Source organism: Phalangium opilio, unplaced genomic scaffold (genome assembly GCF_054372755.1).
Source record: "Phalangium opilio isolate 3A_F unplaced genomic scaffold, DU_Popi_V2 ptg000073l_1, whole genome shotgun sequence".
NCBI classification, from domain to species: Eukaryota; Metazoa; Arthropoda; class Arachnida; order Opiliones; family Phalangiidae; genus Phalangium; species Phalangium opilio.
The window spans coordinates 350,864-366,784 of NW_028324183.1; the positions used below are offsets into that span (position 1 = coordinate 350,864).

Consider the following 15,921-nt stretch of genomic DNA (forward strand, 5'->3'; position numbering starts at 1 on the left):
AACAAGAGTATGACTTGAACGCGCTACACTTAATACAGAGACGCCGGCGGACTGTTTCAAAACAAGACTGAAACTTGAACGTGCGAGACTTTGTATATAGAAGGCAACGGACTGTCTCATAACGAGACTCAAACTTAAACGTGTGAGACTTAATATAGAGAAGCCAGCGGACTGTCTCATAACGAGACTAACACTTGAACGTGTGAGACAATATAGAGAAGCCGGGGGATTGCCTCATAACCAGACTAAAACTGAGAATGCGATACTTAATATAGAGAAGCCAGCGGACTGTCTCATAACGAGACTAAAACTTGAACGTGTGAGACAATATAGAGAAGCTGGGGGATTGCCTCATAACCAGACTAAAACTGAGAATGCGATACTTAATATAGGGAAGCCAGCGGACTGTCTCATAATGAGACTAAAACTTGAACGTGTGAGACAATATAGAGAAGCCGGGGGATTGCCTCTTAACCAGACTAAAAATGAAAATGCGAGACTTAATATAGTCAAGCCGACGGACTGTCTCATAACCAGACTAAAACTGAAAATCCGAGACTTAATTTAATCAAGCCGACGGACTGTCTCATAACCAGACTAAAACTGAAAATCCGAGACTTAATAGTCAAGACGGTGAACTGTCTCATAACTAGACTAAAACTGAAAATCCGAGACGTAATATAGTCAAGCCGACGGACTGTCTCATAACCAGACTAAAACTGAAAATCCGAGACTTAATTTAGTCAAGCCGGAGGACTGTCTCATAACCGGAAAAAAACTGAAAATCCGAGTCTTAATATAGTCAAGCCGACGGACTGTCTCATAACCAGACTAAAACTGAAAATGCGAGACTTAATTTAATCAAGCCGACGGACTGTCTCATAACCAGACTAAAACTGAAAATCCGAGACTTAATATAGTCATGCCGGGGGATTGCCTCATAACCAGACTAAAACTGAGCATGCGAGACTTAATATAGTCAAGCCGGCGGACTATCTCATAACCAGACTAGAACTGAAAATGCGAGACTTAATATAGTCTAGCCGACGGATTGTCTCGTAACCAGACTATAACTGAAAATCCGAGACTTAATATAGTCAAGCCGGTGGACTGTCTCATAACCAGACTAAAACTGAAAATCCGAGACTTAATATAGTCAAGCCAGCGGACTGACTTAATACATTCTAGTGTAAGAAAAAACAGGCTGAATTTAGAGCATTCGGACGCTGTCAAGTGACTAATAAAATTAGTATTAATAATGGACTGTTTACTTTATTGCTTTTAGGCTTGTATTTACATATATTATCAGTCCCGAGTTTTTAAGACACCTAGCAGACACACGGACTGTTAAAAGATTGTACTGCGGAGCCCATGTGCTACTGGGGCAGATTTGAACTGGCACCATCACAAAGGCAGGCAGACACCTTAAAACCAACCACGTGTAGAGCACTAAGAACCTCCATTAAGTAAGCACAAATAAAATGGGCGTTGGTTGACCCCTCTGATGCAAAATATGGACAAATTATATCGTAGTCAGATGTTAAATCACGCCATAAAAATTGAAGCATGTAGCCAGCTTTAGGGATAGTTTGTTCATCGCTTAGCTGATCATAAATGCCATCTAAGGTTGCTAGCTGATCAGGAGACATGGCTAAGCCTATCAATTTATGATTTTTGCTATTCCAGGCTAGTTTTGGCGCGACGTTTGAATTCCGTCTCCTTTTGGCTCTTTAAAACCTTTAGCAACTTGCTCTTTTGCATAATCATCATAACATAGTTTTTGGTGTTTCAATCTATCCAAATTTACCCCTGGTTCTTCCAAATTGTCAGCCATCTTAGCTTGAATACTTCTCCAACTAAGCAATTTAAGGATCTTGAAATTTTACAAAGCTAAATAAGCTGCCTTGCTTCTGTATGCCAAAGCTTGAGCCACTCGGTAGGTGATGGCACTCCATCGGTTGCTTGTCTTGCCAAACGCTAAAAAGTAGAAAAATGTTTTTCCTCTCCATAAATGGAAAATTAACAATAATAATACAATTTTGTTGGTCTTTTTCAAAATCAAGTCTGTCTTTTTCTTCCTGCTGTTTAGTCTCATTCAACCAAACCTCTTGCATTTTATCCTTTATTTCAGCCTCATTTTCGATGTTTGGTAATAGCTCGGGCATTAACTTTTCTAGTTAACCCTTGAAATCCCTATTTATAATCTGCGTAACCACAGTCATTTCCTTGCTTTTTTTCCAGATAAATTCAACACTTTTCTGTAAGTTTAACATTGACTAGAAATAGCCGAGCTTTTCTACATCTCTCTTTTCTCCGACGGATTTTCAAAGACTTTGGTGACAAATATTTCAATTTGTATTTGGAAGTTGGTGAAGTCACAACAGAACTGTCCTCATTTTCAGTAGATATCAATCTTTTTTTTTTTCTTTTAAGAAGCGTTTTACAGTAACGGGAACGATAGTTGCATTCTTGGCACCGGTAGTTGCCAGTTTCGACATCAGCCGTTGGGGCAGTTTTAGGAGTCTTAAACCAAAGAAGGCATTTGACTGAACAATAACGTTTCATGGGGTAAGATAGTTTCTGGATATACCTTCTGGGGTAAATGGAAGCGCTTTTAAACTAGTAAGTGATTCTTCGGTAAGTCCAGGGCAGTAAATAAAACTATTATCTTAAAGTTGTTGAGAAATTTCTTGCATTGTGTGTTGGAGGAAACTATCAGCATTAAGCAGTTGGATTTGGGCTACGCAACCCTTAAAGACATGGAATACTGATGCTTGACAATTTGCTTAACAATAATTTCCACCGGATCCATTCCACACTCTGCCAGGAAGCGATCCTTCCGAGTCACTTCCAAAAGCAACTAAAATTTTTAAATTTTAAAGAAAAGATTTATGTGATTTACATTCGTTCAAATATATTGAGCTAACAATTACCTCATTTTTAGTTAGATCACTCTTTTCTGCAATTAATAGGCATTTATTTTTATCTTCGTTAGAGAGAAAAGATCTAATTTTTGATAACAGACTCTCTTCTATTTACTGTTGGCCATATGTTATAGTAATTTATCAAAAGTTATGTAATTTTTGCTCATTTAACAACGCTTTTACTAATTAAACAACTCATTTTAATAATTTTACAACAGTTTCAAACACATTTTAATCAAAAAGCAGAACTTCTGGTTGGAATTAGATATTTAACTGCAATTTTTTCTGAAAATGTCATCCAACCGCACCTTTTAATTGAATTTAGTAATCTCAAAACCCTCGAAACCACTCAAAGATACTAAGTGATGTAGAAAAATATCGTCGGGACCTCCGCGAGATAACAAAATTTGCCTAGCTTTTTGGAGGAAGTTTTTGGCGTTCCGCTCGACGTACCTACCAAAAAAGGAGGGAGAGAAACAAGGGGTGCCCAAGCTTAGGGTAGCGCCTTCCCGATTTCGCAGGCCAGGCCCATCATTTCGAAACGCATAATTATCGTCCTCGCTACAGCTCTTTGATTTTGATTTTCTAATTGGGTTGTGAGGTCAGCGATTTTCACTTGCAATTGCCGAATATTTTTGGTCTGATCAATCGGTCCAGCCATATTTGCCACGTTTTGTTCATTTTCTCGTAAGAGGTTTCTTTGGTGGGCCCTAGCGTCGCTCACACGAATTGAAATGGCGCAATGGAGCTGTAAACATTCCACTTCCCAAGGGCGGGCGGCAATGCTTAGAATGAACTGGGGAATAGCTATTCATGCGCGCACTCCAAAGAAACCTAAAAGTCGACCAAAACAATAAGAAAATAAATGAAGTGACCAACAAGCATGTATATGAAGTGATCCTCTTGTGACCTTGCGATTTCGTTTTTGATTATTACGCCGCGGCAATCGCGCAACATAATAAGGTGTTAAGGTCCGAAAGTCCAGAGAGTTGCTCCAGTCACATCTTCTACCTGTAGGCTGATTTTTTTAACTGAAGATGAGCTTAACTCTTTTCTTTGTAGAGTAGATGACGATGGTCACGCAGCCTATGGTGATGAAAATACTGAAAAAGGAGGATGAATTATGCGGAGACGAAACACTTCAAATGGGGGTGAACACTGTGGCTATGGATTCTTGTGACAGCGTCAAGGTTTTCTGTCCTACACTGTTAGAAAAAAACCGACCAGAACTAATCCAAGTTTGGGCGTTTTCGACCAAAGGTGGGCAGATCCCAAAATAATCTGCCAAGTTTGTACGAGTCTTACCAAATTTGCACTGGTCCCAAAATGGCATACCAAGTTTGCACGTCTTCGACCTAAGTTGCACAAATCCCAAAATGCCATACCAATTTTACACGCTTTTGACCCAAGTTGCACAAACCATAAATTAACACGACAAATTTGCACACTACTGACAAATTTTGGCCAGGGAAGAAAATGACCTGCCAAGTTTGCTATAAAATTGCACAGATCGTGATAAACTCTAAGAAAAAAGCATTCAATGGGGATGCAAACTTGAAAGCAATTGTTCATTCTTGAACAGTTAGGAAATATTAGGCGTTCAATCGCGAAAGGTGTACAGAATCATCCAAGATTACAATGAAGGTGTTCAATCCTGACAGTTTGCCTAAAACGTTATGAGGTTTACTAACAAAACCATATTGAAAATCCAATAGTATCCGATAATTTCTCAACAATTTACTGTAGAATGCTTATTTATCCAAAATTAAATATAAATTGGTCCTTACAAACATCATTATAAAATAATATGAAAGGAAATGTCAAGGATTATGGCGTATTTAACCTTTCCTTCATATTTATATAAGACTTAACATTGAAGATGTGATTATTTGCTAGTTTATTAATATAGGACGAAAAAGACATTAACCACATTCGTCAAGTGCAGTCCCTGGAGGCTAATTACTACTTTTCGTTAACCGTCCAAAGTGTGGGAGTACGATCTAATGGAATCTTCCCATTTTGGTTCCGGTTGATTGGGAATTCGGTACATTGGAAAGGAATCAAGACGAATATCGAAGGCTGGCATTATAAGAGATAAATGGTCCGCTGAACTATTTTTCACTAAAGCCCTTCAAAACTGCCAGAACTCGTCAACGAGGGCGGAGCTGAAACTAGCCACTGCTAAGCTTGGCACACCAGTCATTTCCTCCCCTCGACTATGGGAGCCATCTAGTTGCATTTGTTTGAATTAAAACCACAGACTAGACATGCTTAAACTATTTATTTGGGTGCATGAGAACAAATGGCAGATATTTGAAACCTTAAGACAATTTTTTTTTTAAATACCATGGGTATGCATCGAGTATCAATACGAGTATTATAATTGATTGAACTAGATTTACTAATCGAGATGACCACAGTTTTTATAAAACTCAATAAAATACCCGATAAAATTAAATATATGGAAAAAAGATAAATATTTGTTAAATACTAGATGGCGACATTATCTTTGGGATTTTGTCATTTAATCATAGAAGATATTCTGGTAGAGTATAATCAACGAATACAATGATAGAAAGTATGGTACTAGTCAACGAATACCTCGAGTTCAAAAAACTGTTTTCACCTTTTCATCTTGTAACATCAGGATATGTTGGTTTATTTCATCCAACTGTTTTTCAGATGGAACATTAGCGTCATCAACATCCTCGTCTCCAGTTCTGGCTGTTCCATTATCAATTGAAGACATGCTGAGAATCTGGCATAGTTCTTGTTCCTCCTTCAGCAAACTGGTTAGTCGCTCCAAACGTTCGTACTTTCTCTTCAAAAGCCTTTCGACTCTCCCTTTCAAATGGAACTCCTGATGTAGCAGATCCATGTTTCCCACGCTGTTAACATCGTACTCCTGGTCCACTTTTAATTGTTGGCAGAGATTGATGTACTCGGTTTTTAACTCTTCAACCAACCTTTCCATTCGAAGAAGCAGATTTTCCTCCTCTTTTACCATTTGATGTTGCACCTCTCTGTGACAATTGAATACTACTAGCAGTCTATCCCATTGTTCCTTTTCAGATAAGCCAATCTTGGCCCATGTGTCGCTCAAGGTTTCCTGGGATTTAACTAGCATTTTGGTTACCCTCTTGACAAGATTGAACCTTCGAAAAAGAAAAAGGGATACTTCAGAAACGTTTGGGTGATAATTTGTAGCTACGTCAGAGACTAAACAATTTTTATGTCTTAAACATAATTAACTCAATAACTAAAACGTTCATTATTAAGTATTATCAGAAGTAAATATTTACTTCTGGTATTATCAGTCAGAATTAATTGCATTACGTTGCTGAATCTCTTAGAAATGATTTCACTGCACATTCAAGTAATCAAAAACCCATCCCCAAATTAAAGAAACACCTAGCTTTACAACTTAAAACTATAGAGGTTGGTACGCTGTTATAATAAATTCCAACCTAGCAGATCCGATAATGGTAAAAGGGGTTAAGTTTAATATGATTTATAAGTACAATTTTCGCTACAGGCTAAGACAAGAGTAGTAGAAAGAAACTAAAATAGCAATATTGTATAACAGGTGGCAATAAACAAGCAATAATTTGGAAAAGGCAGCAGTATTTTGGTTTAAAACCTATCAAATTTAGTAATTTTTAATGAAGGGGTTATTTTATTCGGTTGATAATATCAAAAACGGGCTCATTTACCTTTCAATTACAGGTCTGGGGGCCGTCCTCCTCGCTATTAAATTCATGCAGATCACCCAAAATAATTGTTCGCTCTGTTGACACCATAATTAAACTTAACTTTATTAGTTAAATATTCGGCAAAAATATATTTATAGTAAAATCCACAATTCAAATCTAACTAAACTGAATCATGAACGGTTAGGCGTTTTTATATTCAACCGCCTCCGAATGCAAGTGGCTTTCGCGAATCTTCTTGTTGGTCCTTGAAGGAGAGAGGAATGGAGTGGAAACGCTCATACCTATAGCGTTGCCTGTGTACCCCCACCTACGGCACCATAGCCCTCCCAGCATCCTCAGCGGTTAGGTAGGGTCGTACCGGAGGAAATTGTAAAGGACGCTCCCTCTATCTTAAAAATAGAAGCTAGTTCTCATACAAATAAAACGGCGCTACGCGGCAGCACTTAGCAATCGCCTACCGAAAGGTAGGGGCGTGCGCAAGGTACATTGGGAGAGATATGGTGCCGCACGTCGCCCATCATCATTTCCAATCCATCTCAACTCTCTTATCCCTGATTGGTCAACAGGGTGGGAAATAAGGATTTTTTTAAACTGGACATTGGGCCAGCGACCCCTCTGGCCTGGAATAAATAAACTGGTCCATGACCACTGACCACGGCGCGTTGTCTGCTAAATTGAAGAAGTGGATAATTAAAATATATTAGCTAATGTCTGGACTATGGAAACCCTTGAATTTTCTTAGTGGTCCTATGGACCACTGACCCCCCTTCGATTTAATTTTTAAACTGGTCCAGGCAATTTTTAAACTGGTCATTTGCCCTGTGCCACCGCCTTATTTCCCTCGCTGTTGGTCAACAAATTGGCCTTATTCCTGATCAGCGCCACCGAGGCGTAGCGGCGACTTTTGGAACTATAACAATACGGTAGGCAATCAGAGGTGGCGCTGGAGTCGATGGACTCTGATGGAGATCTGTTATTTTCTATGTTTTGTTGATCTTTCTGAATCATGTGAATAGCCAAGGCTTAACGAGTGATATGGTTTCAAAAGTATTAAAAGTTGATTTTACCTTTCTTATTCTGTCTAATATTATGAAATAAGACTTTCGGAGTAAGTTTTCATTCGATTTTGGTCTATTTGGAGATTATTAGGTTAATAATAATTTGTTAAAACATGTTTTTTGAAGTTGAAGCGGTAATAATCAAAACAGAGAAAATAACAGATCTCCATCAGAGTCCATCGACACTAGCGCCACCTCTGACTGGCTACCGTATTATTATAGTTCCAAAAGTCGCCGCTACGCCTCGGTGGCGCTGATCAGGAATAAGGCCAATTTTCAAACTTCATAAATGCAGGGATGGAAATAACCAGCGACGGAAACAAGGCCGTGGTGCAGGGCAAATGATCAGTAGCCAATGTCCCGTGTATTGTGCTTATTTCCGGTCCGGAAAATAATTTTCTAACGTGATCGAGTGGACCGTGCTGGGGTCTGTCTGCCAGGCTGGGAAATAAGGATATTTTTTAAACTAGTCCTTTGGACCAGTGACCCCCTAGTGTCTGAAATCATTTACTGGTCTCCGGACTGGTCCCAGCCAGAGTATTTATAGATCGAGTAGCGCCGATTGGTGAAATTCGACGTCACAGATCAAAGGTTTCATCTACGGCGGTAAACACATTTTGTTTCGCGTGTACGTGAATAGATGGCGTTATACACTCCCTCCATCAGTTCGGAACTGCCCTAAAAGGCACACCTTACACACGCTAATTCGTACATTGAATATCATTTTTCACATTGCAAACTCGTACTATTCATCCTAGCTGTCAGAACGATGCACAAATGCTTAGTATACAGCATTTAAATTAATATCAATTGAAATAATAACGTTGTTCAGATAATTAGAGAATATTAAAGAATTTTGGTATCTGTTCGAACTACGAGGACTTCTATCAACCTTAGTGCGAAGAATCCTGAGTCGACGGAGGTGTGCTTTTTCCATGCCATGCACACCTCTCTTTTCCTCGGCGGTGTATTTTGCACACCTCGTCGACGACCAAGGCGAAGAATCCTGAGTCGACGGAGGTGTGCCTTTTCCATGCCGTGCACACCTCTCTTCTCCTCGGCGGTGTATTTTGCACACCTCTTCGACGACCAAGGCGAAGAATCCTGAGTCGACGGAGGTATGCCTTTTCCATGCCGTGCACACCTCTCTTCTCCTCGGCGGTGTATTTTGCACACCTCGTCGACGACCAAGGCGAAGAATCCTGGGCCGTCGAGTTTTAAGGAGGTGTGCCTTTTCCATGCCGTTGCACACCTCTCTTCTCATCGGCGGTATATTTTACACACCACGTCGAGGAGTCCGATGACTAAAGTTATGTTCGAAGGTATAAGAAAAGAAAAAAATGTATGCGAATTTTATAAGTACTAACAATCTATGAAACTTGTAATCATTTATTTATTTATTCCGCAGAAACCATAAAACTAATGTAATTAAAGATTTTTGCTGCGAAGAATCCTGAGTCGGCGGAGGTGTGCCTTTTCCATGCCGTGCACACCTCTCTTCTCCTCGGCGGTGTGTTTTGCACACCTCGTCGACGACCAAGGCGAAGAATCCTGAGTCGACGGAGGTGTGCCTTTTCCAAGCCGTGCACACCTCTCTTCTCCTCGGCGGTGTATTTTGCACACCTCGTCGATGACCAAGGCGAAGAATCCTGAGTCGACGGAGGTGTGCCTTTCCATGCCGTGCACACCTCTCTTCTCCTCGGCGGTGTATTTTGCACACCTCGTCGACGACCAAGGCGAAGAATCCTGAGTCGACGGAGGTGTGCCTTTTCCATGCCGTGCACACCTCTCTTCTCCTCGGCGGTGTATTTTGCACACCTCGTCGACGACCAAGGCGAAGAATCCTGAGTCGACGGAGGTGTGCCTTTTCCATAGTAGTATAGAGCCCCACTTCGTACCACGGTAGAGGTATAAATTAGGAGCGTGGGAACTAAAATTAGCATATTTCAATGGTTTGAATTGTTCGCCGCCGCCGCGAGTTCCCCGCGCGCGAGTTCCTTCCCCCCCGAGACTCACCCCCGCGGGGTTCCCCGCGCGCGCCGCGAGTTCCTTCCCCCATTTTAACTCCGCGCGCGGCTCTAGTTTCGTACTATTCAATTCCAGGAAAAATTCTATTGTTAAATTCTTACTATTTACGTAGGTGATTAATGCTTTTGGCATATAGCCTATAGACCCATACTTATAGACTTATGGTGATAACTTATAGCGTATGAATACAGTTGTATTGTTATAGTGAAATCAATTCTAAATAAAAGGAATAGGGTGATAAAGTTTAAGCTTAGCAATAACAATGGAATCAAAATTAAGCCGAGTATATTACGATTCTGAAAACCCTCTTAGTTACGGAAGCATAAATAAATTGAAACAAGGAGTAAAAAGTATTTCAAAGAAAAAAATTGAGACTTCGCTTCAGTCTCAACCTACATATACTATTCATAAACCAAGGAGAATAAACTTCCCTCGAAATCAAACTTATGCTACAACAGCTGATGAAGTATTTCAATGCGATCTAATTGATCTACGACGTATCAAAAAGCATAACAAAGGGTTTAAATACATCTTGACTATAATAGACGTATTCTCAAAATATGCCTGGAGTTTTCCATTAAAGAATAAAACTAGTAGAGAAGTTTTAAGCGCATTTCAGAAAGCGATCAAAGAGAGAAAGCCTTTGCGTATTAATGTTGACCAAGGTAGTGAATTTCTATCAAAATTGTTTAAAGAATATTTGAAGAAAGAAGGTATTCAACTCTATACAAGTGTTGGAAGGATAAAGTGCGGTGTTATTGAAAGATTTAACAGAACGTTAAAGGATAAAATATTCAAACTATTTACAAGAACCAAAAAATATAATTATATTGGTAGTTTGCCAAAAATCATGAAGGCCTATAACTCTAGTACGCATTCAAGTATTGGTTTCGCTCCAAAAGATGTTAATATCGAAAATGAACATTTAGTATGGCAACGTTTGTATGGCAATCAAAAACCTGCTAAATCCCCAAAGTTAAAGATTGGTGATTTTGTCAGACTGTCAAAGAGTAAACCTCTTTTCGAAAAGGGTTATAAAGGCTATTGGACGAGGGAAATATTTACCGTATCAAAAGTTCTTTACAGAAATCCAGTTTGTTACGTAGTTAAAGATTACAACGACGAAGAAATAAGAGGTGCCTTTTACGAATGCGAACTTCAAAAAGTGATCTACTGATATATGTCTATTGGCAAATAAATAAATGTTCATTTTAAGCTAGTTAACCATGTCGAACGATTCATTTTATGTTACACTCGTAAGTTCGGCTTCTATGAATGTCTTTCCGGATAACACGCAATCTCATTTTAAAGTTCAGTTACCAACTCCTTTAAACTTAGTTGGTTATTGGCATGTGGGGCTTGCCGAAGCATTTTTACCCCAGGCTTGGGATAACGTATCCGGCGATTATTTATATTTCAATGCTGGAGTACATGACTATACTGAAAACAGTTGGGACCAGTTTAAGATACAACTTGTCGCGGGAAACTTGCGTGGAGACGACTACGATGTTTATAAGAGTTTCATTAAATCTATTAATAATGCCATACCCCCCGAAATACGACGGTCGGTTTATGTTTATCACCTACATTGATGACAATGAGAAGGCTTTTTGCGCTCTGAGAGCTAAAAATGGATATGAAGTTCAAATACCGGAAGAAATGGGGAAAATCTTGGGCTTACCCTTCTTGGACTGGATCAAAGAGAGATACACTTTTCCCGAAGAACTGATTAAAAGAAAGAAAGACGATCCTTTAGAACTAAATAGTTCCAATAATTTTTTCCATATAAGAAAAAGAAAAGGCCCAACGAATCCAAGGGAAATTACTCTGCAAATTCAACCCGGCCAGTATAACCATATTGAAAATGTTATTGAAGCAATGCGCCACGCAATTCCTCGAGAACACAGTAGTAATTTTGTAATTAAGCTTAATCCCGACGGAAAAGTAAACGTAAAATGTGAAAATAACTATTATTTGTGTTTTAACAAAAATCAGTCTGGTCTAGGTAGACTATTAGGGTTTCATATGGACCAAATGGATAGACCCCTTATGGATGAAACTGGAAAAAGCGTAGCCGATATAGACAAGGGTACGGCTAGTTTGTACATTTATACAAATTTAATTCTACCACAAGTGGTTGGTGACGTTTATGCCCCTCTTCTGAGGGTTATACCAATAATAAATGATAAATCTTCTAGCTTAGCTGTACATAGGTTTCAAAACATTGATTATTACCCTTTAAGATGTCCATCATTTGAAATGATCGAAATTGATATGAGGACAGATTTCGGAGAAAATATTATGTTTAAATTAAACAAGTCCGTCATAAAACTTCATTTCATTCTCAAGCATGTCACGAGGTAACATATATCTAAACTACTACTTAAGCCAAACCGGAAGTGGTCTTAATCACTTCCGGGGGCCTGTATTTCAAAGAGGAAACGGCCTTGGAAGTGTCTTCAAAAGTTTAATCAGATATATTACACCGACATTTCGACCAGCGGGTAAAGTGTTAGGTAGGGAAGCTCTCAGAACGGGGTCGAGAATAGCAGGGGATCTCGTAGCAGGAAGAAACCTAAGAGAATCATTGAAATCAAATTTGAGCGAAGCAGGATCAAATTTACTACAAAAGGCTAGCCAACACTTGGCTCAACAACAAACGGGCCAAGGACTTCGCAGAAAGCTGAAGCCTAAAAAGCGATCAAAAAAGAGAAAAAGAACGAAAACCGATTTTCTCGATTAAAAATAACAATGGTTGAAGGAATGATGTCTGAACTGGATTTGTTCGCGGAGCCACCAACAAATTACAACATAGAAAATAGTGATTATGCTATGTATAAAGCTTTGGCTTCGCTTTCTGATGATGGACCAATTGAATTTTTTATCCCCGGATCTAATGACGTCTATATGGATTTGTCTAAAACCTTATTGCAAGTTCGAGTCAAACTAGTTAAGGAGGATGGATCTTCTTTAACTACCCAAGACAAGGACGTTGGTCCTACAAATTTATTACACGCATCTTTATTTAGTCAAGTTGACGTATTTTTTGGAGATACGCAAGTTAATACACCAACGAATGCCTACCCATATTTGGCATTTTTTGAAACACATTTAAACTATGGTACAAGTGCCAAAAAGGCCTATCTTTCTTCAAAAATTTATTACAAAGATGACCCTGTGGACGCTAGTAAAATGTTTTTACCCGCGTCAAACAACGACAAGAATGGAATGCTGAAACGAAGAGATCGGGCTGCCCTATCGAAACGCATTGATCTGTTGGGTGATTTACATTTAGATGTATGTCGAATAAGTCGATTTCTCATTAATAATATTGATGTACGGTTTCGCTTCATAAAGTCAGTTAATGAATTTGCAATTATATCTACAATAGCACTTAATCCTAAATTTAAAATTAAAATTTGACGATGTTACATTATTTATAAAAAAGATTAAAATAAATAATGAGATTATGTTAGCTCTGGCGATGGTACACGAAAAGCACAATGTAATTTATCCGATTAACAGAACAATGTTAAAATACTTTTCCATCAGTAGCGGTTCCACTGACATTATACGTGAAAATGTCTTTATGGAAAAACAACCATCACGCGTAGTTATCGGCTTAGTTAGAACAACAGCCTTCAATGGAGTCCTAGAATTGAATAGCTTTGAATTCAATCATTTTAATTTAAGCTACTTGGCACTAACAATTGGAAATCAAACATATCCCAATCCTCCGTTTACACCCCACTATGCCGTTAACGAGTATTCCAGAGAGTACCTCTCAAACTATACGGCCTTGGATTTGTTCAAAAGTAATAAAGGAAACTGTATTACCTTCGAAGAATTTAAAGAGGGTAACGCTCTGTATGCGTTCGATCTTACACCGGAAGAGCAAGCGGGCGCTGAACATTTGTCAAGAAACAAACAGGGAAGCCTAAGAATATCTATGAAGTTCAAATCTCCGCTATTCCATAACGTAAAGTCTGTAACAGTGTACGCCGAGTTCGAATCTGAAATTATTATTTCTAAAGATCGTACCGTGATTTATAACCCATCGGGATAATGAATACCGTGGAAATAATCGAAATTTTAACGTGTGAACCTGTAACAAGACCTTTTTTCCTCGGTGTATTTGCTTTCGATCAAAAACCATTACCACCAAAGCAAGATAAATATTGCTTTTGTCTAAATACGGAACCTTCATCGAGTCCAGGACTTCATTCGTTAGCTATATATGTAAATAATAATGTAGGAAGCTTTTTTAATTCTTATGGAAATGATCCCTCTTATTATAATCTTAACGATCTTTACGTCTACGCTAAAGAATGGTTTATAAACCCTGTACCTGTTCAATATCCATTATCTTTAACATGCGGTTTACATTGTATTTTTTATCTATTTAATGCCTGTTACGGTTACAATCTAAACGTTATTATTCAAGATTTATGTAATCCATATGATTTAATGTATAATGAAGCTTTGGTTCTATTGTTTTTATGTAATCATTTGTTGAAACATCAAAATAAATATAGCAATCAATAAAAAAACGTTTATTTAAATTTTTCTTTCCATAGTGTAGTGGGTACATCAGTTTTTTTATTCTACAGGGCCGGTAGGCCCTTGTAGATATGACTTGAAAACCTTCCGTAAGGTTAAAGGAAAATTCACAGTTTTTAGGGTTAGCGGTCCCATAGAAAAAGCATTAAAAATTTTCGGTTTTTTAAGGCAATTGAAACCGGCCATACGGATAAACTATAGCGAAGTTAGTTTTCGGAATACGTCTAAATTCATATTTGTCAAATTATTTGGTAATTTGACAAATGTGAAGGACGATATTTTAGAAAAGGTGGCAAATTTTTCCTGAATTTGATAAATGTGAAGGACAATATTTTGAAAAAGGTGGCAAATTATTCCCGTATGCATTTACTAACTCATTTTTAATTTTATTTGTATTTAATTTTATGTTTAAAATAAATTGAATTGAACCGAAAAACTGTTATATATTTTCTATATACATATCATACATTTTTAAGCTATCTTTTTCCCTTTTACTATTTAAGCCTATGAAATTAGAGTTTAGAAAAATAAACTAAACTTTGAAAGGTAAAAATATAAGCTTAATTTAAATAAAGAAAAGTATATAAGGTCAAATCAGAATTTAGTTTTTCAAAAAATTTACAATTTTTTAAAAAAAATTTACAAAAATATTTTTTTTAACATTTTTTTTACATCCGCCCACCCCCTCCTCACGGTTGGGTGAGGATCTGCACTAGTGCCGAGAACCATCGGAAAAATATTTCATCCCAGTTCTCGAACACTAGTGCAGCAGGCGGCGGCACCTCCAAAAATCGCACCCGGCGGTACAGGACTAACTGCCCTAGCTCGAGGGTTACACTGAGGAAGAGAGAGAGTAAAATTAGTTATTACTTGTTAATATTGTGTATACAGGGGTAAGAAATGTATTTAGCTTACCGGAACCCTCGGCAGTTAAAGGCCAGGAGGCTGTAATAGAAATTATAAAATTTAGTTCAAAATATCTACGGAATAAAACTTTTTTAAAAATACTTACTCATCGGGGATGAAAATTGCGTGATTATAAATGACCTGCCGAACTTGATTCAACAGGTCATTTAAGTAATCATTATCCCTAATGACCTCCGCAAGTACCGCCAGATACAATTGGAGTTGATAGATGAGGCTACGAGTAAATAGAAATTATAATTTCGCGTTATATTACCCCAAAGATAAAAGGTTCACTTACAAGTCACTATTGACGTTTAAATCAGCCTCTCCCGGCCGAGGCATGGCTAACCATGGGTAATAAATGGCCGGGAGAGGTTGATATGGGGGCAGGGGTTCTGGACTCTGTGGTGGCGTCGGTGGCAGGCTGGGCGGTGGGGTCGGCGGCAAGCTGGGCGGCGGTGACGGGTTGCGTCGTCGCTGAGGCCCGACGACGCAATGAGGGCGTTGAGGGTAAGCCTCGGGTGACCTCGAACAGGATGTCCCCGGCGAGTCCGAAAACTCGTCGGGGGAGTACGGAGTGTCCACTCCGTGGACGTAGCTGTAGAGAAAGATTTTCTAAGTCTTCTTTTAAAAAGATAACTTTCTAAAAAAGTTTTTTTCTTACCCTGTTGAAGAAAGGTCCATGGGTTGTTGCTGCTGGTTCATTTTTGACTTTGGCTTGAGAGAAAGTGG

General features: G+C 38.7%; 1 protein-coding gene and 1 long non-coding RNA gene across 2 annotated transcripts; both read right to left on the reverse strand.

Moving 5' to 3' along the window:
• Positions 1–5,532: 5,532 nt before the first annotated feature.
• LOC149659081 (protein regulator of cytokinesis 1-like) lies at positions 5,533–6,781 on the reverse strand. The gene is made up of 2 exons (XM_089844017.1): positions 6,638–6,781; positions 5,533–6,079 (listed from the first exon to the last, which is right to left on the reverse strand). Exons 1-2 carry the CDS (start codon positions 6,682–6,684, stop codon positions 5,533–5,535), a joined length of 594 nt encoding a protein of 197 aa, XP_089700143.1. The 5' UTR covers positions 6,685–6,781.
• An 8,202-nt stretch (positions 6,782–14,983) lies between these two features.
• Positions 14,984–15,387, reverse strand: LOC149659082 (uncharacterized). Its single transcript, XR_016369840.1, has 3 exons — positions 15,296–15,387; positions 15,199–15,228; positions 14,984–15,120 (listed from the first exon to the last, which is right to left on the reverse strand). It is a non-coding gene; the product is annotated as an uncharacterized LOC149659082 (long non-coding RNA).
• Positions 15,388–15,921: the final 534 nt, after the last annotated feature.